Source organism: Conger conger, chromosome 1, assembly GCF_963514075.1.
Source record: "Conger conger chromosome 1, fConCon1.1, whole genome shotgun sequence".
In the NCBI taxonomy this organism is placed as follows: Eukaryota; Metazoa; Chordata; class Actinopteri; order Anguilliformes; family Congridae; genus Conger; species Conger conger.
This window is the reverse complement of record NC_083760.1, coordinates 53,601,096-53,625,652: the sequence shown is the minus strand read 5'-3', so window position 1 is coordinate 53,625,652 and position 24,557 is coordinate 53,601,096. Positions and strand designations below refer to the sequence as shown.

The 24,557-nt window shown below is 40.5% G+C and overlaps 1 protein-coding gene across 3 annotated transcripts; it reads left to right on the top strand.

Moving 5' to 3' along the window:
• The first annotated feature begins 2,026 nt into the window (after positions 1 to 2,026).
• Positions 2,027 to 23,041, top strand: crot (carnitine O-octanoyltransferase). Of its 3 annotated transcripts, XR_009708092.1 has the most exons (19): positions 2,027 to 2,627; positions 4,350 to 4,411; positions 9,169 to 9,297; positions 9,530 to 9,654; positions 10,276 to 10,457; positions 12,323 to 12,447; positions 12,538 to 12,646; positions 13,680 to 13,773; positions 14,426 to 14,551; positions 15,569 to 15,670; positions 15,913 to 15,996; positions 16,530 to 16,637; positions 16,866 to 16,996; positions 17,513 to 17,636; positions 17,874 to 17,952; positions 18,138 to 18,231; positions 19,550 to 19,669; positions 20,992 to 21,858; positions 22,105 to 23,041. XR_009708092.1 is itself a non-coding variant. In XM_061232313.1 (18 exons), the coding sequence occupies exons 3-18, from the start codon at positions 9,183 to 9,185 to the stop codon at positions 21,110 to 21,112; spliced, it is 1,839 nt and encodes a 612-aa protein (XP_061088297.1). In that variant the 5' UTR covers positions 2,027 to 2,627; positions 4,350 to 4,411; positions 9,169 to 9,182; the 3' UTR covers positions 21,113 to 23,041. The 3 variants fall into 3 exon arrangements, 2 of the variants coding, with proteins under 2 accessions (XP_061088297.1, XP_061088310.1); XM_061232313.1 differs by having other exon boundaries at positions 20,992 to 23,041; XM_061232326.1 differs by lacking the exons at positions 2,027 to 2,627; positions 4,350 to 4,411; positions 9,169 to 9,297; positions 9,530 to 9,654 and having other exon boundaries at positions 10,403 to 10,528; positions 20,992 to 23,041.
• Positions 23,042 to 24,557: the final 1,516 nt, after the last annotated feature.

The following is a 24,557-nucleotide window of genomic DNA, read 5'->3' as shown; positions in this document are numbered from 1 at the left end:
ACCCTCACCTATGGTCACAAGCTTTGGGTAGTGACCGAAAGAACGAGATCGCGTATACAAGCGGCCGAAATGAGCTTCCTCCGTAGGGTGGCTAGGCTCAGCCTTAGAGATAGGGTGAGGAGCTCGGACATCCGGAGGGAGCTCGGAGTAGAGCCGCTGCTCCTTCACGTCGAAAGGAGCCAATTGAGGTGGTTTGGGCATCTGATCAGGATGCCTCCCGGGTGCCTCCCTTTGGCGGTTTTCCGGGCTCGTCCAACTGGGAGGAGACCCCGAGGTAGACCCAGAACCTGCTGGAGAGATTATATATCTCTCCTGGCCTGGGAACTCCTCGGGATCCCCCAGGAGGAGCTGGAATGCGTTGCTGGGGAGAGGGACGCCTGGAATACCCAGCTTAGTTTACTGCCACCGCGACCCGACTCCAAATAAGCGGGTGAAAATGGATGGATGGATGGAGAGAGGTATTGCGCAATAATATATTTCATGCACTATATACAGTACTGTATAAAACATTTTAATATAGTAATGATAACTTTATTCATATACAGTCCTCTCTAAAAGTATTGAAACAGCAAGGCCAATTCCTTTGTTTTTGCAATACACTGAATACATTTGGGGTTGAGATAAAAATACAGAACACAAGATGAGAGTTCAGAATTTCAGCTTTTATTTCCTGGTATTTACACCTAGATGTGTGAAACTTCTTAGAACATAGCACCTTTGCAATCAGACCACCACATTTTCAGGTTGAAAGTAAATAACACTTAATATTTGATAGCATATCCCTTGCAAAATATCCCTCTTTAGGTGGTAAAATGCATGCTCAATTGGGTTAATGTCTAGTGATTGGCTTGGCCAGTCTAAAACCTTCCACTTTTTATCCATAATCAAATCAAGTTTTGGGTCATCGTCTTGCTGCATGATGAAGTTCCTCCCAATTAGTTTGGACGCATTTCTCAGTAAGTTGGCAGACAGAATATTTTTGTAGACTTCTGAATTCATCCTGCTGCTACCATTATGAGTTACATCATCAATAAAGATTAGTGATCCCAATCCAGAAGCAGCCATGCAAGCCCATGCCATGACATTTTCTCCACCATGCTTTACAGATGAGCTTGTATGTTTTGCATCATGAGCAGATCCCTTCTTTCTCCACACTTTGGCCTTTCTACCTCTTTGGTAGAGGTTAATCAGGGTCTCATCAGTCCATGAAACTTTGTTCTCATCTCTGTACTTCTTGTGAATTGTAATTTCACCTTCCCATTCTTATTACTGATGGGTGGTTTGCATCTTGTGGTATTACCTCTATATTGCTGCTCTCTAAGTCTTCAAACGGTTGATTGAGGTACCTTCACCCCTGCCCTATGGATATTGTTTTGATGTCACTGAATGCTATCCCTAATGATTTCCCCTTTTTTTTAAGCTTCAAAATGGCTTTCTTTTCTCCCAAAGACAGCTCTCTTGTCTTCATGTTGTTGTTTTTTTCTTTTCTAACATAAGTGCAGTATTCAAAGGGAAAACCCAAGCTAAAACCGAGAGTAGACTTACTGGTCTATTTATGGGTTAATCAATTAATCTCACAGGATGAATCTATCTGGGCTACAGGAAACTCCTGTCAGTCACATGTTCCAATAAGTTTGTTCACCTAAACATTGGGTGGTCTGATACAAAAGGTGATATATTCTAAGTTGTTTACAAATCTAGATAAAAATACCAGGAAATAAAAGCTGAAATTCTGTCAGCTCATGTAAATCTTTTGACCGCGAACTCAATTGTCTTCTCTATATAGCAAAAAAAGAAATTTACCTTGCTGTTCCAATACTTTTTGAGGGGACTGTAGCACAAATTTCACAAAGTTTTCTTTCACAAATGTCACATAAAGTTCACAAATGTCACATAAAGTGTTTTACAGAATAGAAGATAAAACCAGGCAACTATTGCCTATACAAACTGCCAGTCCTTCTTCTGAAATTAAAAATAAGCTATCTTTATAGCCCTAGTCTTTCCTGGACATAATAATGAGAAGATAAATATAATAATCATATTAACCCAATAAAGCTTTCTCAAATTATATATAGGTGGGCTAATTCAAAAGGAAACAAACAGAAGAGGAACCAAGTAACAAGTGCATCATTACATGAAAGCCAATTCACTTTCACATTTGAGAAGGTAATCGAAACTATACCTAAATGTTACAAAACATTTTTTAAATAAAACTAAATGCACGGTTGCTGCTGCTGTTGGAAATTTGGGAGCTGTGAGAAAGTACTCATCAGTTTCCTCACAAGAGAACAAATACAGTATTTAAAACAATGTACAGGTCTCTCATTCAGGAAATTATCAAGTTCACCACAAAGTGTAAAAAGTGTTAGCATGCACAGCAATTCATTAAACCAAATGACTTGATAAGATAACTTGAATGTATATTTTCAAGGAACTTCATTTTCAAGCCATACGCAGACTGCCTGGGAAACCAGTGTTAATTGTGCGTTTTCTGTGCTGTGCCCTATTTTCCTGCTGAGCTGGGGGACAATAGCTGCAACCGGGGGCCTGTGGAACTCGGACACAGTCGGCCTTTGTCCCAACTCATAAGTAAACGCTCAGTGAAGCATAGCTGCCACCGACTCAGGGTAAGATGCAACTGGAGGAGGATTGTGAGGGAACACTATAATCTGCCAAGGCCCCACATTGAAAAGACCAGCAGCCTGAACCGTGGCCAGAACCAGGGAACATGATCACAGATGACTTGTATAACTAGAACTGCTTCTTTTGGAGGGCAAATTCCCATTCTTTATTAACTGAGGCATTGAATTATGTCCTTGAGTAACTGTATACCCCATTGTACTGAAACAATTCAAACATAATTATAAGCAATTCAGCTACTTTGTCATAGGGGCCTGATTATTATTTTCAAAATGGTGCATGCAGACCAAAAGTTGTTTTTTTAATAATGTATTAATAAGGGCCATGTTAGCCACATGGAAGTATTCTGTTCATGGACACTGCAGATATAGACCAAGACATTGGCACACTTTTTTATGCATTTTACTGGATTTTATTGTGTGTTTCTCAATGATGAAAGGACAAAAGTAAATATATGATGGGCTTTTGTGCATTTGCCCCCTAGGCAAGCAACTAAATCAATCTTCAATCAAGATTTTAGAATTATGAGGTTCTAATTGACATTTTTGACAAAAATCTGTTAATACATTGTCTATAGGGCACTATATATACACTCCGTAAGCACTTTATTAAGTGTTTATTAGATTTATTTTTAGACTTCTACTGCTGTAGCCTATCCACTTAGAGTTATGATGCATTGTGTGTTCAGAGATTCTCTTCTGCATACCACTGTTGTAATGCATAGTTATTTCTGTTACTGTCACCTTCCTTTCAGCTTTGACCAGTCTGGCCATTCTATGCAAACTTTAGAGATTGTTGGGTGTGAAAATCCCAGGAGATGAGCAGTTTCTGAGATACTCAAACCACCCTTTATTCAACCAGGTCTGCCACCAACAATCATTCCATGGTCAAATTCACTTAGATCAAATTTTTCCCCATTCTGATGGTTGATGTGAACACTAACTGAAGCTCCTGACCTGTATCTACATGACTGTATGCATTCCACTGCTGCCACACAATTAGCTGATTAGATAATGGCATGAATAACTATGTGTAATAAAGTAAAAATAAACTAAACTGCTCGGTGAGTGTATGTGTGAAGTTTTACACACAAAATTCCACATTTTTTATCAAATCACTTTGGTATCTTTGAAGCTCAATATCTCAAATCCACTCAGAACTCAGCCTTATAATTCCAAGGTCACGATAAGATACTGAACTTAATACTTAAAAATACTGAACAGCATTAATACTTAAAATACTGAACAGCATTTTAAATAAATTGGACGGAATGACAAATGTGTATCTTTTATTTACTTAATCCAAGAATTATTGAGAAACAAACAATGTGTTGTAAAATAAACAACAAAAAACATTCAGTCTCTTCCATTGCAACATGTAGTCTGTTGGTGTGCAAATACACCTGGCTTAGACAATGTTGGCTCTGTTTCTTGTTTTATATTACTTATTAATATATTTTTCATGCATTGTAGTCATAGTCTGGCTCCATACATTGATGCATCATTTTCATACTTAAAACATTTGACAGAAAATCTGAATCCTTTTATACTGCCCACAAAAATCACACGAAAACATTCGGCAAAACCCCATCAACAAAAATAAGGAGTGGCCCATCTTGTTTAAATACATCATCTTTGTTCACACAACTCGTGATCATGCGCAGTTTCTGTGTTTTTTCATCCTTTTTTTTTTTTCTTCTCCCTGTTCAGCTAGGGCACTGGGCTAAAGGTGAAGAAAGCTTCAGTGGATGCAAGTGGATGCTTTACACAAGGTATGTGCCGATGGAAAAACATAAGAAACAGAGCAGAAAGTTCACAGAACATAATATGTGACACGTTTTGAAATGTATAGCTGGTAAGAAATATGTGTTTATTTTAATTCGAATTTTGCTAATGTCGTTCGAATACTGCTAAGTAGCGAATACGAGCTAACGTTTGCTATTTATTTAAATATAGCTCGTTGTCTGTCATTAGCTACCTACGTCTTTAGCTGACTTGCTCCTGCAATTAGTTTTGTAGCAAGCAAACCATATCGTTATAAGGTAGTTTGATAACTTGGTTGTTTCTGGACGCTACTGCACTTATGGTGTAACATTGGATTGTTATTGGCGTTTCTCTCTGGGCTCAGCTAATGCTGTCTATTCGGAAGACTCCAGTGCGATGGGGGGTTTTTTTCCGGAATTGTCTGAGAACGTATTTCGTCAATGAGCTAAATTATTTCGGTTATTTAATGGTTGCACGTTGTTACTGTCGATGGAAATGTTTATGGGGTTAATGTTTAACTGTACTGTTTTAAATTCACAGGGAATACGTGCGAATCGATACGTGTCTTGTTACTAGTCGAGTAGTCTATCAGGTCCTAGCATATATGCAGCTCTTGCAGCCCAGCAGGGCAGCACCACAACACCCGATTAATGAATGAATCATGCATGAACAGCTTGCAACAACTTTGTCTTATATATATATATATATATATATATATATATATATATATATATATATATATATATATATATAAATATTGTGTCTAAACATGCTGCCTACTTATATTATTACATGATGTGCTACCAAGTGCAGTGAACATGAGAAAGTTGTGAAAGCTGTACTTTAAGTGCCAGATTGGATGCATGTTTATGAGGTTTCCCTGAGTGTATTTGGGAGCACACTTTTCTAAGTAGAAAGTGTGCTGAACAAAAAATTAACTGGTGGAATTTTGGGGAAAAAATAATGTAATGACGGTGAAACAACACAGGGTTGAAATTACTGAAGTGTGCTTTATAATGGCATAAATTGTGGTAGTGCATTTACAACTTTGGTGAACATCAAACAAATATAACCAGGCCAGGGGAAGGGAATGGTGAGCAGTGCCAAAGGAAACAAAATACTAAATAAACAGACTAGATTTTTACATAAAAGGAAAACAGATAACACAAATACCTATGAAACCACACTGAATCAGACTAACAAACAAAACATACAGGTGTGGCACTCACCCCTGCCGTAGTGTATCTAGCAGGGAATGTCTGCACACATGTACAACAGGGTGATTAGATTACTGGTGTGAACCTTACCTCTCCACTTCCACAACACAAAACAAGTATGAAGGAGTACATTTACAATATGAAAAAAAAAAGTACAAGCTGTTTGCACAGAATAATACAAGAGTTTTATCTCTCGACTGGCGCCAGACTGTTGCATAGAGCAGATGCAGTTGCATAGACCACATCTGGTTGGCAGACTGTGGTGCAATTGTCAACCAGACACACAGCGGGAGAATGGCTTTGCGTAATAGAGCCTGTCCTGGTTGAATAAAGGTTCATTGAATAAATAAATAAAATGTATATACATATGTATATTCATCAATATTTTTCAAAACCCCTGGACCAAAACAATCATTGTTTCAGAAACTGCTATACATAGTGAAACTATGATTGATGAGGTTTTGTAAATCAGCTTGGTTTTTTACATAGGTAAATATATTTGATTTAAAGCACATTGAATGTGTATGAAATGAATTTTCCAGTTAAAAAGTCAACAGCTTTTTATAATTCAAGTTTCAAAACAAAAAAACATAAGTGGGAGCAATAATTATTTGATCCCTTGCTGATTTTGTGGGTTTGCCCACTTACAAAGAATGGAACTGTGTAGAATTTTAATCATAGGTACATGTTAACATTGAGAGACAGAATATCACAAAATGATCCACAATAACAACATCATATAAGTTTTATAAATTTATTATCGTATTTTTGCAAGAAATAAGTAATTGATACCCTACCAATCAGCAATAATTCTGGCTCCCACAGACCAGTTAGTTTTCCATTAAGAAGCACTCCTAATCTCAACTCATTACCCAAAACACCTGTGTCAACTTGTTACATCGTTATGTAGCTGTACAAAAGACACCTGTCCGCACAATCAATCAGATTCCAATGTTTCCACCATGGCCAAGACAAAGGAGCTGTCTAAGGACATCAGGGACAAAATTGTAGACCTGCACAAGGCTGGGATGGGCTACAAGAAAATAAGCAAGCAGCCTGGTGAGAAGTTAACAACTGTTGGAGCAATTATTAGAAAATGGAAGAAACTAGGGCTGTCAAAAGAACGCGTTAATTTCGATTAATTAATTATGGAGTAAATAACGCGTAAAAAAAATTAACGCAATTAATTATGCACTGTGATGCCCTTGACCCCGTACGTCACTGGCCAGTAGCTTTGCAAACAAGATGGAGGCTGATGAGAACACGTTGCTTGGCGTATTGAATGGGAAATATACATTCAAAAAACGGCTGGATGGAACTGTTGACAGGAGTACGGTTCTGTGCAATTTGTGCAGCAAGGAATTTGCGTACCATCGGAGTAACTCGAGCCTAAAATATCACCTCAACGCAAAACACATAGCAGTGAGCCCGGTGGAAAAACGGGAGTTTTGACAACAAATTATGGAAAATCAAGTTACATCTTGCAAAAATCTTTACGTCTTTCAACTCAACCTGACACATCCATGAGGTCCGGGTCTAGTTTTGAAGTGTTGCAGAGGCAAGAAATCGCTGCAGAAGTTGAATTTGGCGGGGCCGAGGGAGGATGCTCTTCCCCGGGCACTGGGTCTTGTAGCTCCATCGGAGCTCGCTATGAGAGGGTCGGCACAGAGGAGGAACGTGCGGGGTCCTCCTCTGCCGCCGACCCTCTTGTAGCGAGCTCCGGTGGAGCCCCATAAGACCGGCTGCCTGGGTAAGGGCGTCCTCCCCCGGCCCCGCCTGCCGCCGGCGGGGATGCGTGCATTTATCTGCAACTTCTGCAGCGATTTCTTGCCTCTGCAACACTTCAAAACTAGACCCGGACCTCATGGATGAGTCGTGGGGTCAGGTTGAGTTGAAAGACGTAAAGATTTTTCACAAGATGTAATTTGATTTTCCATAATTTGTCGTCAAACTCCCATATAACCCAATGGGTTTTCTTGCTTCCTGGATACAGGACCCAGGATGCATTGCAATAAGGGGAACGGTCTATTGCATAGGCATTAGGTCATATCTTAGTTTCAATATTATGGCCGTTTGTGAAATAAAAGATGTGAAATAAAATATGTTGATCTTTTAAAGTAAATAATGTCTATTATGTTCATTTATTCACTCATCTACTACAATCCATTTGCATTCAAACATTTTTACAACATTTTTTTGCTTCTCACGGCAAATATCATTATGTGCGATTAATTTCGATTAATTAGATTAATTAATTACAAAGCCTGTAATTAATTCGATTAATTTTTTTAATCGATTGACAGCACTAGAAGAAACACAAAGTCACCGCCAATATCCCTTGGTCTGGGGCTCCACGCAAGATCTTGCCTCGTGGTATCAGTGATCATGAGAAAGGTCAGGGATCAGCCCAGTACTACACAGGAGGAGCTTGTTAATGACCAGAAGGCAGTTGGGACCACAGTCACAAAGAGAACCATCAGTAACACACTACACCGTGAAGGATTAAAATCCCGCTGCGCGCGCAAGGTTCCTCTGCTGAAGAAGGCACATGTACAGGCCCGTCTGAAGTTTGCCAAAGAACACCTGGATGATCCAGAGGAGGCTTGGGAGAAGGTGATGTGGTCAGATGAGACCAAAATAGAGCTATTTGGCATCAACTCGACTCGCTGTGTTTTGAGGAAGAGAAATGCTGAGTAAAACCCCAAGAACACCATCCCCACTGTGAAGCATGGAGGTGGAGACCTTATGCTTTGTGGGTGTTTCTCAGCTAAGGGGACAGGACAACCTCACCGTATCGTATACATGGCCATGTACCAGGAAATTCTGGGCGACAACCTCCTTCCCTCAGTGAAAGCACTGAAAATGGGTCATGGATGGGTCTTCCAACATTGACCCAAAACATATGTCCAAGGCAACAAAGGAGTGGCTCAAAAAGACGCATATTATGGTCCTGGAGTGGCCTAGCCAGTCTCCAGACCTAAATCCCATCGAAAATCTGTGGAGGGAGCTGAAGCTTCGAGTTGCCAAGCGACAGCCTTGGAACCTTAAGGATTTGGAGAGGATCTGCAAAGAGGAGTGGACCAAAATCCCTCCCAAGATCTGTGCAAACCTGGTGAAAAACTACAACAAATGACTGACCTCTGTGCTTGCACAGTATTAAGTCCTATTGTTCTATGGATCAAATACTTATTTCATGTGAAAATATGATATAAAATTTATAAAATTTATATGATGTTGTTATTGTGGATTATTTTGTGATATTCTGTCTCTCAATGTTAAAATGTACCTATGATTAAAATTCTACACCGTTCCATTCTTTGTAAGTGGGCAAACCTACAAAATCAGCAAGGGATCAAATAATTATTGCTCCCACTGTACATGGTGGTCTTCCGAGACCCAGTTTGAAAACCCTTGGAGTGCTTCTAGATAATCAGCTCGCTAATTGTGTTAATCAAAATAAACCTGTGTGGGTTGATTCGAGCTATTTGTTGTATGAATCTCGCTTAACTGTCCTCCCATTAATATTTCAACTGTTATTTACTTTGTAGTTCCCTGACAGAACATGGATAATCAAGTATTTGAATCTACTGTGGAGCGCACGTTCCAGTATCAGGAGTCCTTGCCTCCTCTTCCAGTCCCGACTTTAGAAGGAACTTTGAGTAAATACTTGGATGCAGGTACGCATTTAAAAAAAAGTGGGCAAGTTGTTCTGTTACAACTTGCATACATGCTGCCCTGATAATGAGGTGTGTAAGAGCACTGTATTCTTTTGCTGTCTATTTTGCCCTCTGTACACACACTATTGGCCTATCTGTATTACAATATTAATAATGACTTGCGTTGTCTGTCTTTTTCTGTTAGAAATGTCCTCTGTTGTAGTTTGTAACCTTCTGTAACATCTATTTTCAGTTAAGCCATTCGCATCAGAAAAGGAATTTCAAGCCACCTCTCAGATAGTGAAACTATTTGGGGAAGGGGTTGGCAAAGATTTGCACCAGAAGTTACTTCAGAGAGGGAGGGCCAAAAGAAACTGGGTATGTTTCTGAGCCATATGTGTTCTGAGCCGTGTAGCCTAGTGGCTAAGGTACATGAGTGGGACCCGGAAGGTTGGTGGTTAACATTTTACATTTACATTTTGTCATTTGGTTTAAGGTTATGCTCATTTGGTTTAAGGTTACGCTCCACTGAAAATGCATCTTTGGTCTTCCAGATCATTTCAGAGGTACATACTTCAATTATCATGAGGTATGGTAAGATAAATTCAAATCAAAATTTCGTCCAAAGGTTCGTCAGGTTTTGAGAAAATCGACTCCAAATATAGAAATGGTAAATTATTATACTGATTTCACCATAATCAAAAATTGGTATTTTCCTGAAAGTTGAATAGTTGAGGGAGTTGCAGGTAAAAAAAGGTAAATTTGACTTTTAAATCTGACCTTCAGTGAACAGAACCTTAAACCCCGGTGTGTTAACCCCACATTTCTCCAGGGGGGATTTTCCCCTGCATGGAATAGGTCTAATCAACTGTAAATTGCTTTGGATGAGTTTCAGCTAAATAACTGTAATAAACCGGTGGACTGCAGGTGTAAGTAAGTGTAAAAGTGTGAGACCCCCTCCAGTCGTTCTCCTGGCCCTAATGGGTGTGTGCTCTGCAGCTGGAGGAATGGTGGCTCAACTCTGCGTACCTGGAGGTCCGGATCCCTTCTCAGCTCAATGTTAACTTCGGCGGCCCTGCCCCCTACCTGGAGCACTGCTGGCCTCCCCAGGCTGGTACGCAGCTGGAGAGGACCAGCATAAGCCTCTGGTATAGCCTCCAGTACTGGGACCTCCTCCGCAGGTACGAGAGGGACATCCCCAGGAATCTCCGTACTTCATCCCCGCATGAGATCATGGCGGCTTGCAAATCTGGTATACGATGTCCTGTATTCAATGTATTCCTCTAAAAGAATCTTTATCACATATGATTATAGTAAGATATACTTTATTATAATCAATCAAAAGAATAGAGTTATACAGATTACAGGATATATATCATCTTTCAGTTTGCTGATCACATGCAAGTTACATATACCCCTTTAGCTCTTTCTAATTTACCTTTCCACCATGATGTTAAAATTCAAGGTACACCCCTCAAATACCCATCCTCTTTGGCCTTATCCTATAGCTCCCCCTTCTGGACGTTCAAAAGAAACTATTCCTAGAATTTTATATTTATCTGAACTCAAAAAACTTCTCTACATTTTTCTACCTTATATAGTACCTTAATGAAAAATAAAAGACATAAAAATAAAAGGAAACTTAAAAAGTTGAACTTCTATGTGCTACTTTTCCTACTTATACAAGTAATAGAGATTATAATTACCACTCAAGCTTGATTATAGTTGTTCTGCGTTGCTCTTTAGACATCAGTCCTGTTGCCACAACTCTTGGGCTAAGTCCGCACCGCGTACATCACTCTGTTCTCCATATCCAGATCCTGGAGTGGCGCGCAGAGGGAGCGCGCCACTCCAGCTTGACTACAGCTGTCCTGCGTTGCTCTCTCTTCAACAGCCCATAGATATCTTCAACAGCGAAATTCTAAGAGGGTTTTTTCTTCTCTCCTTCTTTCTTATTTTTTCTCTGCTTTTTAACGTCTTAAAGCTCACTCCTTATATATCCTTAGCTCGTATAAAAGTGTACCTTTTTTTTTTTTTTTTGATAAGAAATGTCCCCAATATAGTAGGAAGTAGGAAGACATTTATCTCTTATGCAACTTTTTTAATGACCATATTCATTACTTCTGTTTGTCTCACTGTAATTTTCTCATACCTCAAAGGAAATTTCCCCAATACTTTATCTCATGTGCCCCTCCGGTTGGGAGTTTCCACCATCTCAATATACGAGTGGAAAAACACTAGCTCTTATGTAATTTTTCAATGAACCTATTCATCACTGGTATTTGTCTCCCTGTCATAATCTCTCCTTGGACTCTCTCCAAACTTCGACTTCATACAAGCCAGAAGGAGCGAATCAGTTTGCTTTCAAACGGAAGAGGCAACATTTGTTTGGTGTTTGGTGTTTGTTGAGGAATGGGAGGAGGGATTAAGAACTGAGAATGTATCTTTCTCAGATACTTTAACCTACATGTGTTTTGTTTGTGTTTTTAGAAATCCTCACTAATGTTAAAGTAGTAAATTAAAATAAGCTGGGGTAGTTATTATGAATTATCCGTAAACATTAAAGTCATCAGGCAGAAAAAGAAAATACTGAGCTGAGGCTGCTTCCCATGTTGGCTGTGTCGTTCAGTTCTGTTTTGGTTTGTTCATCGTCTGTCCTCCCTTGCAGAGCACCTGTTAAGTTTGCTTGTTACACGTCACAAATGTGGTCAGGAAATGTCTCCCTTTAGGGAAGACGGCAAGGAAAGGGAATGTGTGGAATTGAACCCAGCCCAGTATTTGAGTTATAAGGCGACATGCTCAAAAGACTGCTTGTAGGTCGTGGTCATTTAACTGGGTTTGTTACTCGAGGCACTGCCACTGTACCCATAACAGTTTGTATAACAAACAGTTTATACGTACATACAATACACGGTTGTTAAAATGAGTCGTATTTGTGTGATTAATAAAAATAGGAAATTGTATTTAAAGTGATGTTACACTCCTTTCTAAGTAAGTAAGCAAGCGAACAATTTAATACTGTGGAAATGTGTGACCTTTGTTTCAGTGAAAAGCTGGCCATCCACAAGGCAGGGAACGTACCACTTGACATGGATCAATTCCGTATGCTGTTTTGCACCTGTAAAGTGCCTGGCATCACCAAGGATACCATTTTCAATTACTTTAAGACTGGTAAGAGCAGGCTCTGCTAAGTGTACCTAGAGCCTTTGAATGTTCATTTAAAATGAAATTTGATTGGTCCATTTCCTCCTGTCGTTTCAGAGAGTGAAGGCCCCTGCCCCTCCCACATGGTGATCATGTGTCGAGGGCGGATGTTCAGTTTTGAAGGCCTTCATAATGGCTCCATTCTCACACCGCCTGAGATCCTGAGGTACTATAGCTAACTGACCAACGGGCTCGGAATTTGGTCACTTTCATGTCTGATTCATGTCTGATTCATGTCTGATTCATGTCTGATCATGTTTTGATTCCTCTAACCAGAACTGTACTGCTAGCAAGAGCACTAGCTCATCCCCTGCTAGACCAGCAGGCGGCCTGTAGCGTAGTGGTTGGGTGTCCCAGTCATTTACCTTAACCACTGTGCTGGGGGGCGGCCTGTAGCGTAGTGGTTAAGCTAAATGACTGGGACACCCAAGGTCGGTGGTTCTAATCCTGGTGTAGCCACAGTAAGATCCGCACAGCCGTTGGGCCCTTGAGCAAGGCCCTTAACCCTGCATTGCTCCAAGGGAAGATTGTCTCCTGCTTAGTCTAATCAACTGTATGTCGCTCTGGATAAGAGCGTCTGCCAAATACCAATAATGTAATGTAGACCAGCTTCATGACCAGCTTGGCCATGCTGGTTGACCAGCCCACACCCTTCTAGACCAGCTTATGAAAATTGAGCTGGTGAAGCTGGCATAGCAGGATTTTACCGCAGGGATGGCCTGACAGGGTTTCATCAGACACATTAGAGATAAATCTATGAGCGGTCATGAGAGGTGATCAAATTATCCACTTTTAGTCTTTTATGTATGTAGCCAGGGGGCGACATGGCTCAGGCAGTAAGAGCAGTCGTCTGGCAGTCGGAGGGTTGCCGGTTCGATCCCCCGCCCGTGCTGTGTCGAAGTGTCCCTGAGTAAGACACCTAACCCCCAAATGCTCCTGACGAGCTGGTCAGGGCCTGGCATGGCAGCCAATCGCCGTCGGTGTGTGAGTGTGTGTATGTATTTTTCACAAGAGGGCATTGATGAAACATGATGAGAGTATTAAATTCATGTGTATGAATGGGTGAATGGAGAAGCATCAATTGTACAGCGCTTTGGATAAAGGCGCTATATAAAATGCCTGCCATTTGCCATTTAGTCTTTCCAGATGCTAATGTCTTTCTAGATACTCATGTCTTCCTTTGACACTTGCCCTCACAGGCAGCTTGAGTACATCAAGCAGACTTGTGACAGGGAGCCAGAGGGAGAAGGGGTCGCTGCACTGACCACTGAGGAGAGAACCCGCTGGGCCAGGGTGAGGCCTGATCCGTTCCCCATTCGACCCTTCTGTGCTGTTCAGTTATTTATTACCTGAGGATCTGGCTGTTGGGTGTAATGCCTTCAGTAAATTACACTGTCCTTGTTTTGCTGTGTATGCTGTATTCCCTGTGTTTGAAGTGGCAATCTGTGATTTCCTCAGTTTTGATGGATTTAGCTGCCGCTCTTGGTGACTGGTGGTCATAACAGGTCTATTCTTACACTTCAATTCCCATAGTTCCCCACAACATGCAGCCTTCTTGTACGTTTTTCTTCTTCTGACTGTCGGTGTGGTTGCCTTTTTTGGTCACTTTACTACTTTTATTACATCCATTGTTGTGAAGTTACTGCAAAGACCACTGTGCTCAAACTCCTCCTCGCATGGAAGTTCACGTGTCACACAAACTACGCTTCTGCACACTTGCAACACTACTTTCGTCCTTCCATGCTTTGCCTGCATACACTTCCATACAGGGTGGGAGTGGCAGGCCCTCCACGAACATGAAATTAATTTGTTGAAATGAAATTAAACGCAAATGGTCATTGCTAGAGAAATGCCGGTGGGAATATGTCTCAAATGTGGCATTTGTTCATATGAGAAAATCATAGATTACCACTTGCGTGTTTTTCCTTGTTACTTTCAAACGCAGGCTCGGGAACATCTCATTGGCTTGGACCCCATGAACAAGACCATATTGGAGACCATTCAGAAGAGCTTATTTGTGGTATCCCTGGATGAATCTATGCCTTATTCGACACCTGAAAACTACTCAGCGGTATGTCTGTTCAATTGCATAAAGTGAAGTTGGGCAGGGTTTAAATGGAGTGATCTGATAAATATGTGTGTATAATACCACAGATTAGATGTTGCCTGAACTCCTGTTACTCCTTTAAACAACAAAACAAATGTGCATAATTTTTTTTGTTATTCAGTCATTTAATGTAGTTTAAAACATATTTTTCAAAGCATAAATATCCCATTATAACACTCTCATCTCTAACATCCTTATGAAAGCAAACTAGCTAGCTAACGTTATTGATAATGTCACCTTATGAAATCAAGCAAGCTGGCTAGCTAACGTTAGCTATATAGCTAAATGAATATAACCAGAAATGATCTAATAGTCCTTAAAAAGCAGTCTAATTTAAGTGAACCTAACGTTAAATATTTGCATTGTTTTGCCTGTCAGCCAGTGGCACAAACTGCGTGGCTAGGGGAGCGGTGTGTCCTCGTGTGACGCACGATGAGGAGAACATTCTCGACCCGTTGGAAATAGGACGATACATTTAAAACGCTTACTTCTCCAAAACAAAAGAATGGACATATTTTATACTGAAATTACAATATAAAAACCTAGAAAGTGTGACCAACCACCATGTTACTCCTTTAAAAGTGTAAAAACAATGTAATGTGTGTTCTATTTCCTGTATCTGATGCCTGTAATCTTTGATTAGGAACTAGTTCTACTCTGTGTTTATTTCCAACCTGCCAGTGAATTTGCTCATCTGTTGGTATCTTTTGGCATGGGGCTTTTTTCCTGTCTTCAGAATGGTACAGTCTACCCTCATAGTTTCGTAGTTGCTTTATTCGGGCAGATAGAAAGCAGAGAGGGTGTTGGATAGAGTGCTGTTGCACTTCTTGTTCAATGGAGATCATAGCATGAAATTGTGTTACATGTAGTCTTCCTGGGTGTCATTAGTAGGGAAGGCCATCTTTCCAATGCTTGGCGTATCTTGTTTTATATTCACATGCTACAGTGGTGATTGAAATTTCTTGTTTGTTCATAGCACAGATGACATTACAATCTCTGATTGGGGACCCGACTATACGCTGGGGTGACAAATCCTACAACTGGATCACTTTTGCTGATGGAACCTTTGGCTCAAATTGTGATGTATGTTTGTAATTGTGGGAATTTCTCATCTCATTGAAAAATTGAAAACCGCCGCACATCAAAATCTCACAAGGATTTGACGAGAATTCTGTCTAATTATTCTATCTTGGTTTTTATTGTTATCCATTAAGTTTAAATAAATCATTTAATTCATGTTATTATAACGAAAATTAAGGATATCTGCTGTATATAGTTAGAGTGTAGCTGCTTTCTTTGTAAAAGGTGGACGGTGTCTGTTGCAGCATGCGCCATATGATGCCATGGTGCTGGTGTCCTTTTGCTATTACACGGATCAGAAGATGAAAGCCAGCGGAGGAAGGTGGAAGGTAAGCCCAGGTCACGGGAACAGGTATAGCTGGTTTTGGGTGTGGTTTTAGCTGGTTTGGGGTGTGGTTTTAGCTGGTTGGGGGTTATATTTAGCTTGTTGGTGTGGAGATGGTTTAATTGGGTGAGGGTGAGGCTTAGCTGGTTCGGGGGGTGAGGTTTAGCTGGTTGGAGGTGTGGTTTTAGCTGGTTGGGGGTTATATTTAGCTTGTTGGTGTGATGATGGTTTAATTGGGTGAGGGTGAGGCTTAGCTGGTTCGGGGGGTGAGGTTTAGCTGGTTGGAGGTGTGGTTTTACCTGGTCGGGGGTTATATTTAGCTTGTTGGTGTGGCAATGGTTTAATTAGGCAAGGGTGAGCTTTAGCTGGTTGGTGGTGAGGTTTAGCTGGTGGGGGGTGATGTTTAGCTTATTGGGGTGAGGTTTTAGGTGTTTTGGGGGTGAGGTTCAGTTGGTGGGGAGTTTGATTTAGCTGGTTTTGGTGGGGTTGGGAATGATGCTCCATTGTTTATGTTGTTTTCTGGACTTGACCTCTCAGGGACCCATGACTGTCCGTGACATGCCGCTGGCAGAAGAGCTGGTCTTCACTCTGGACGATAAATCCAGGAATGACATTGCCCTGGCCAAACGGCAGTATATGGAAGCTGTGAGTCACCCACCATCTGTTATTGCTGCACAGAGGCTCTCAAACCTGGTCTTATGGGACACCTATATACAGTATGAATTAAAAGATTAAAAGTCCAGGAATTTCAATATCAATATCTATTCTTCATGGTATGAATAGCTCTTATTAATAATAATAGTAATAATAATAGAAATTGCTATAAAATAATATTGGAGCTTAAACAGGGCATGAATATGACTTTGAACACAGGGAAAAGACTTGCAGATTGTGTGCCAGGCATTCACTGACTTTGGAAAGGCTGCCATCAAGGAGAGGAACCTCCACCCAGACACTTTCGTCCAGTTGGCACTGCAGCTGGCCTACTACCAGCTTCATGGAAAGTGAGTTCCTTTTTCTTACCCGTCAGTGTAGACCATGATTTCATTTCTGCTTCCCCTGATTATCACGAAGCACAAAGGCTTTCTGTCCTTTAATTAGCATGTAGGAGTTTTGTGATTGGTTATATCAGGCACCCAATCAAGAAAGTGAGGAGGTGGGGTTGTTCGAAGTAGGTGTCAGTGCAAGCCTGAGCTCCCATTATGATCTATATTACATTTGTTCAACAACAAATTTTTCCCTTTGTTAGACATCACTGAAATGAAAAGTAATGAACACAATTACATATCAAGAGGAATTAAGATTACCATTCCCCGTATGTGCAGCATGGAGAGTTCACAACACTTCCGCACGGTGCTTTCTCTGAAACAAAGCAGCAAGCTCTCTGATACAGTGGCTTCCAAGAGTCTGAGACAACATTGAAAATCTGGGAAGTTTTGGGGATTTTGAAAAAATCTAAACAAAGCCTTTGCAAGAACTACTGGAAGACTGTAGGCTAAGGCTACTGCACCCCCCTACAGGTCCGGAAGCTGCTATGAGACGGCCACCACGCGGCGTTTTTACCACGGGCGCACCGAGACCATGAGGCCGTGCACCTTAGAGGCCCAGCAATGGTGCCAGGTCATGGTAGACCCTGCTGCCAACGTACGTCTGGCCTGTTTCATTACATTACATTACATTGCATTATAGGAATTTGGCAGACGCTTTTATCCAGAGCGATGTACATCAACTCAACCCAGCCCCTAAACCCCCCCCCCCCCCCCCCCCCCCCCCTTCCCCACCCTTTCTGCCACCACCAGCCAGTCAGCTGCCTGTCTGTTGATGATTGACAGGCACAAACTGCCTAAAAAAGCATGTCTGACTGTTGTTCAATCCCCGCAGGTTGAAACCAAGCGTAATAAGCTGTTGGCAGCCTTCTCCAAACACAATAAGCTGATGGGGGAAGCACAAAAAGGGAAAGGTAGGTAATGCCTTTATCCCCGCTCTCTCAAAACAATATCAATGCATCTACCATGAGTCGTGTACTGTGTACTAGTAACAATGGGGGCTCAGGTCAACTTGGCTGGCTGTCCCCTGGGTGTGTAGAGGGTTTTTTGGCGTGTGACGTTCGGAGGAATGTGGTTGTTGATCGTGTATTTTTGACAGGCTTTGACCGGCACCTCTTGGGCTTGTACCTTATTGCCAAGGAGGAGGGACTTCCTGTTCCTGACCTTTTCACAGACCCGCTCTACGCCAAAAGGTAAAATTTAAACGTGATGTAACGAAAATATAAACATACAGTAGGAAAGGCGAATATGACCAGAAAATGTGATATAGGATTGCATTCAGGGCATTCCGCAAGTATTTTACCAGTGCCACAATTTCTGTTCTTTTGGTTCGGTACTTCAGCGCGTTGGATTTGAAATGAAACCATGAGTTTAAGGTTAAAGTGCAGTCTGTCACCTTTAATTTCCGTGTATTTAAATCCATATTGGTTGGTCTGTGTAGGAATTGCATCCTTTTTATACAGTCTCCTCACATTTTAGGGGACCAAAAATAATTGGACAGTTGGCTTCTCAGCTGTTTCTGATTAGTTAATCGCTTACTCAGTAAAGGTATAAGAAAGCTTTCAGTAGTCTTGGTTCTAGGTTTTTGATTGTCTGTTATTGTCATTTGTCAATATGAGGGCCAGAGTGAAAAGTCAAGGAAGCCATTATGAGGCAGAGAAAATCAATGAAGGCAAGTGTGTCAGTACCTTTGGCGGCCATACATGCCCAAAGTATAACCCCCAACCCTATGTTTAACAGATGAGGGGGTGTGCTTTGGTTCTTGGGCTGTTCCTTTTAGCCTCTACGCTTTTCTCTTGCCGTCACTCTGACACAAGTCAATCTTCAAGACATTTCTCCTGAACTCTGCAGGCTCATTTAGGTACTTCTTAGCAAGCTGTATCCTGGCCATCCTGTCTTTGCAGCTAACTAGTGGATTGCATCTTGCAGTGTAGCCTTTGTAGTTCTGTTGTGAATTATTCTGCAGACCATAGTCACATCCACATTCACAGCTGCCCCTGAAGAATGTTTCCAATCGGACAGGTATTTTGGGGTTTTACGTCATTATGGCAGAAATTATTTGTCCATCAACTGTAGAGGAGGTCTTAGCCTACCATTTGCGATTACTGAGATCACCAGTGCTCTCTTTCTTCTTAACCGTTGATTTTGGGAAGCCTATTGTTTGGCCTATGCCTTCATTCTTCTTTCTCAGCCTCAAAATTGCTTCCTTTACTGTCCTCATGTTGACAAACGGCAATAACACACAGGCAAAAGACAATTAAAAGCCAAGAATCAAGACTAGATACTGAAAGCTTTCTTACACCTGCATTAAGAAAGTGATTGAGCACCCTCAAATTAAAGGTGACAGTCTGCATTTTAACCTCATTATTCATTGTTTCAATGTGCTGGAAACCGAGCCAGAAGAACAGCAATTGTGCCGCTGTCCAAATACTGTACTTACGGACTGCACTGTTTGCTTTGATCGTAGTGTATGTTGGCTTGTATACGTAACCTATCTTTGTATTTTTTCAGTGGCGGAGGTGGTAATTTTGTGCTGTCAACCAGCCTGGTGGGCTACACCACTGTCTTGGGAGCCGTCGCTCCAATGGTGCCTCACGGTTATGGTGTCTTCTACCGCATCCGTGACGACAGGTGGGTCTGACATGGGGTTCATCGTTCAGGGGGAATGTAAAAATTCATTCTGACCCATCACGAAAATTTGTTGTAAGGTTGGGCTGAGATTTAGTTATGCCATGTTGTGGTATATAAAAATACTGATAGTGTTATTTTCAGTACCATAAATGTGACATTTTGTTGTACGTACCAATCAGACCTGGGTGAAATACGTCATTGTTCTGGATTCAAATACATTTATTTGCTTCACGGAGCTTGTCTGGTGTATTGGAACCTATGAAAAAAGTGCAGACCACACCTTCTGGTCCTTTTGCACCAGGCAAGATCAATCAAGCATGGAAAAGTATTTTAATCTAAAACAATTACGTATTTCACCCAGGTAGGTCTAGCATGAGTGATGATGTAAGATCAACTTACAATTAGTATGTTCCAAGTGATCCTCTTGGCTGTAGGATTACATAACCTGCATTCTACACACTGCACACAGCACTGTGTTTTGTACCGGTCATCTGAATGTAGTAGCTAGCAAGATATTTAGTTACAGTAGCACCTCTGTATGAATTATGAACAGTTGTAATGACTACAACATCTTAATACTGCTTCCATATCTACGCATGTAAAGCCCGTTTTGGGCTTTTAAAAATTGAAATCTCATACAGCTATTCAAGCAACCTATTTTAAGGGATTAAATGTTGTTCACAAAGACATATCAAGCTTCACAAACATCAGACTTCTGTCATTGTTTAAAGTCAATTCCAAAATAATGTAGTTTACTATTGAAATATAATTATTTGACACCAGAATAATCTGTACCAAATTAATAGTTAATAGTTATCTAATTAAGGAATATTTAACTAAAGAAGTAATAAATTGGTCATTGGAATAATGTGGCTAATATAGAAGAGTGTATTTGATGGGGTTGTGTAGCCCACACTCTGTGAGTCCATTGCTGGTGCAGTGCCCCCTTGTGGTAAAATGAAGTACTTGATGTGTTCATGGCCGAGCCAGTGATCATTAGTATATTTAATATTTCTAAAATGCTATAGCATATACCCTGCTGTTCTTTCAAGGAGTGCAAGACAATCTTGATGCCAACCATGCATAGCTTTGAACTTAGAACTGTACTGTCGTGGGTACGACCACTATTCTGGTGCATTAAATTATGCACACAAAAATTTGAACTGGCCATCACAGTAAAAAATGTAAATTATATGTTAGAATTTTGCTCCGACATTTCAATGTAACATGGCTAAGTTTAAGCTGACAGTCTTCTCTTCTCAGAGAGAGTCTTGTGGCCCGATTGTCCCACATTTACCCAGCAAGCCTCTCTCCTCGTTCAGGATCGTAGCATCCTACACCGCCTGGAAGTCCTGCCCGGAGACCGATGTCGAGAAGCTCTACCAGACCATCTGCACTTCCATGCACGACATGCTGCAGCTCACGACCCTGTCCAAGCTATAGAGCGGGGCGATGGAAGAATCGGATGCAGGGGGCAAGACGAAACCAACTAGAATCCTCAATAGTGCACCGCCTAATGCTTTAGTAGTAATTTCTAGGAGTAATTTTTATTTTGACCATGCACAGATCAATGCAAACTTGTATTGCGCAATAACAATGCAGGCACATATTGGTTCTTTTTCTTTTTCCGTTTTTTAACTCAGTTTTCTATAATTATGTTAGAATTATTTTTACATTAGTAGGGTCTTTTTTTTTTCTTTTTTTTGATAAAATCCTGTGGAGTGTTATCTATTGTAGCAAATGAGGTGCAGGCTAAGCTTGTGAAGGTAATGTGTATTACTGGGCATTTCATTGGTTGGGAATTGTAAATGCTTGAAAAGCGTCCCTACTGAATGCAAGGCTACTTAAAGGCACTTGTGTTTTTGCAATAATCTTTTGCTGAGACCTAACATATGAATTGTTGTTTGGTTGTCCTCTTGATATAACACTGATTGTACTTACCTTAGGCTACTCCCTAATTATGACTTGCGAGGAGGCTAATGATTTTATGATGGGTTGCACAGGCCAGTTGCCTGTGATCAGTGATATTTAGTGCAATTTTGTCTTTATGAAAGATTCTCTCTTTGAAATTGCCTTACAGTGATTATCATGGTGATTTGAATGGGACATTTTCCAGTTTAATGACCAACCTAACTGGATTCAGTGCATTATGTTTTCCGGACAGAGCAACAACATGGCTTGTCTGTGAGGTAATTGTATTTGCTAGCTTTAATAACAGGGCTTTTGGAAATGGAGAGAAGTGAAGAGCACCTTATTGCTTTGTGATGATGGTTTGAATGGGCTGCACTGTTTATGTTCACTGTGTTTATGTCCAAATAATTTAAATGTACAGTATAAATTTGTGTTGTGAGCAATATCTTATGTTTACATGCCATTGTGTTAATGAAACATTCCCCCTTGAGTTCAAAATTCAATGTGAATTTCCTTCTCAATAGATTTGATTTTGTTCATCGGAGGTGTATAATTGACATAACTTCACCAAGGGAGGAGCGTTTTGTAGCGGTGCCAGGTATCCCATCTCATTAGACAACAGTGCTGTCTCTGCTTAATCAACCATCGTCAGTCTGCCCTGTGTCAGGAGCATCGTCCATCAATTCATGCACAACGTTACAATGATGGAACAGACCTAGTTGTGATTTTTTTTTTTTAAATGGGTGAGTGAATACCATGCAGTGCAAATGACATTGTCTATATTGATCTGAAACAATATAGGTTCCGGATGTGAGGGGCAGATTTACATACATGGTTTCCTATTTGAAAATACGGTGCAGCATAGTACAGTATGTAAACTTATTCTCATATATGAATCATGTAATGTTATAAAGACACAAAAGCAGCATGTCTGCATGCTCTCCAAAGTTTCTGCCATTTAACAAAAAAACATTGCTTTGGGAACGATTTTGTACGATTGACTATTAAGGATGAATATACGATGCATCTCATTTTTTTTTTACAGTCTTACAGATGAAGGTGTTGAGTCCTCTGCCCACTGAAATTTTTTATCTAGTACTGCTGCTGAAATTGTAAGATGAAAAGATGAAATTGTAAGCTGAGAAAATGAAATTGTAAGCTAAAATTGTAAGATGCTATTATAAAATGAAGATTGTCAATGTGTGCTTATACTGATGGGTCATGAAGTCTTTTCGTGCTTTATTGCATTTTGAATGACCGTTTGCTCATTGCAATCTCCACTGCCAATGTGCTATGCTCTGAAGTGTAACACAAGTGCTTCTTGTAACACAATAGGTCATGCAAGTCAGAGGTGCAGCTCAACACATTAATCTGTGGGTGTTGCATTAGCCAGCGACTGAATTCACCTCGCGACTGAGACCCTCTGCCCATTTTAGATTAAACTCAAGTTTTATTCACGATTGTTCTTTCCCTAAGTATCTCATTACTTCTACTTTGTTTTAACCTGTTGAGTGCATGTCTGCTCCTTTATACTTGTGTTCTTATTCTCAATATGTCAATACATACTCCAAATAAGGATGACATGACTGGTTACAGTGAAATTGGGACTATTGCATTGGTTATGTAAAATATAGTTAGAACCAAGATGAGACCAAACCAAAAAGCGGGGGTAAAAAGATCTGAAGACCATGCCTTGTACATTGAGAGATTTAGTAGAGCTTATATTCTTTTTATGCAATCCATTGGATAGCTGGATATTTACTGAAACATTTCTAGTTGAGTGTCTTGCTCAAGGGAACAATGGCAGTTCAACAACTGGATTGCAAAAAAATAAATAAAACCTACATTGAGCTATATAACATTTGGAACAATTACGTTTGTCTCATTGATTTGGTTCTGTACTACACAATTTTAGATGTGTAATCAAACAGTGTATGGACATTCGTAGCTTCTATTTAATTCAACACAAAAACTGTTTAAAGAGATCATTTCATAATGGTTGGCAAAAGCTGAAAAAGACAGGAAATTCAACCCAAAAACTATGTTAAAGAAGAGATAATGATTGGCGAAAGCCGAAAAACAGGAAATTCACAGAAGCACCGAGAACATTATCTTGACCTATGCACTGACAAGGCTTCTAACACACAATGCATTAATACCTGCAATGGATACTGTAACTATGGTGGTCTACTTCAAACAATATGTACCACTGCTGAGGATTCAATTAAATATTCTCTTAACAACCAAATAGATTATTTTCAGAGGAACGCAGGAGTTGATTAATTTCTAGAAATCAATTAGGTAAGTATTTTGTTGCTATATGTACTTAAAATGTACCCTGATGTAGCTAGTAGTTGCCATTATAGCTAAATTGCCTAGTTAATGTTACATAGCTAGCTAGCTAACGCAATTAGCTAGTGATGTTAACGTTACTTTACCACCAAGTCAATATAAACTAGCTAGCTAAGCATAGAAGCATAAAGCTAGGTAGCTATGCCAACAAGACACATCAATAGACATTCAATGGCTAGGATCGCTACAGACTAAGCTTGAAGTATAGATAGATAGATAGCTAGGTAACACATTAGTTGGTGTACAAAAATATGTTTATTTAAATTGACTAGCTTAATTATAGCTTTGTACAGTTGTATCACTAGCTACTCGTAACTAACAAGATAGTTAGCTATCAATAGCTAATGTTAGCTGAGCCTGACTGCCATCAGAAATAGCTGTCAGAAATACTGCCATCAGAAATGGCCTGTCATGACAATGAGTTTGTCCCATTAGCCGGAAAGTGCATACTCTGTAACTCCACTACCACCCTCCACCACTCTGTGCTCCAGAAACTGATCTTTGTGGACTCCCTCCCTCTACTGTCCCATTTTTCAAGTGTAGGAATGAAACGGCTAAAACTCTGCCCTCCTCCACTCCCCCAGCAGTGTACAACGATGTACAGTTGTGTTGAAAAAAAATTACA

What these genes read in the sequence shown, in the direction of transcription:
- crot (XM_061232313.1), top strand. Translation starts at nt 9,183, where the DNA reads ATGGATAATCAAGTATTTGAATCTACTGTGGAGCGCACGTTCCAGTAT. An exon ending in CCTTTGGCTCAAATTGTGAT is followed by an intron (nt 15,671 to 15,912) that starts GTATGTTTGTAA and finishes TGTCTGTTGCAG; the next exon opens with CATGCGCCATATGATGCCAT. An exon ending in TACCGCATCCGTGACGACAG is followed by an intron (nt 19,670 to 20,991) that starts GTGGGTCTGACA and finishes CTCCTCGTTCAG; the next exon opens with GATCGTAGCATCCTACACCG.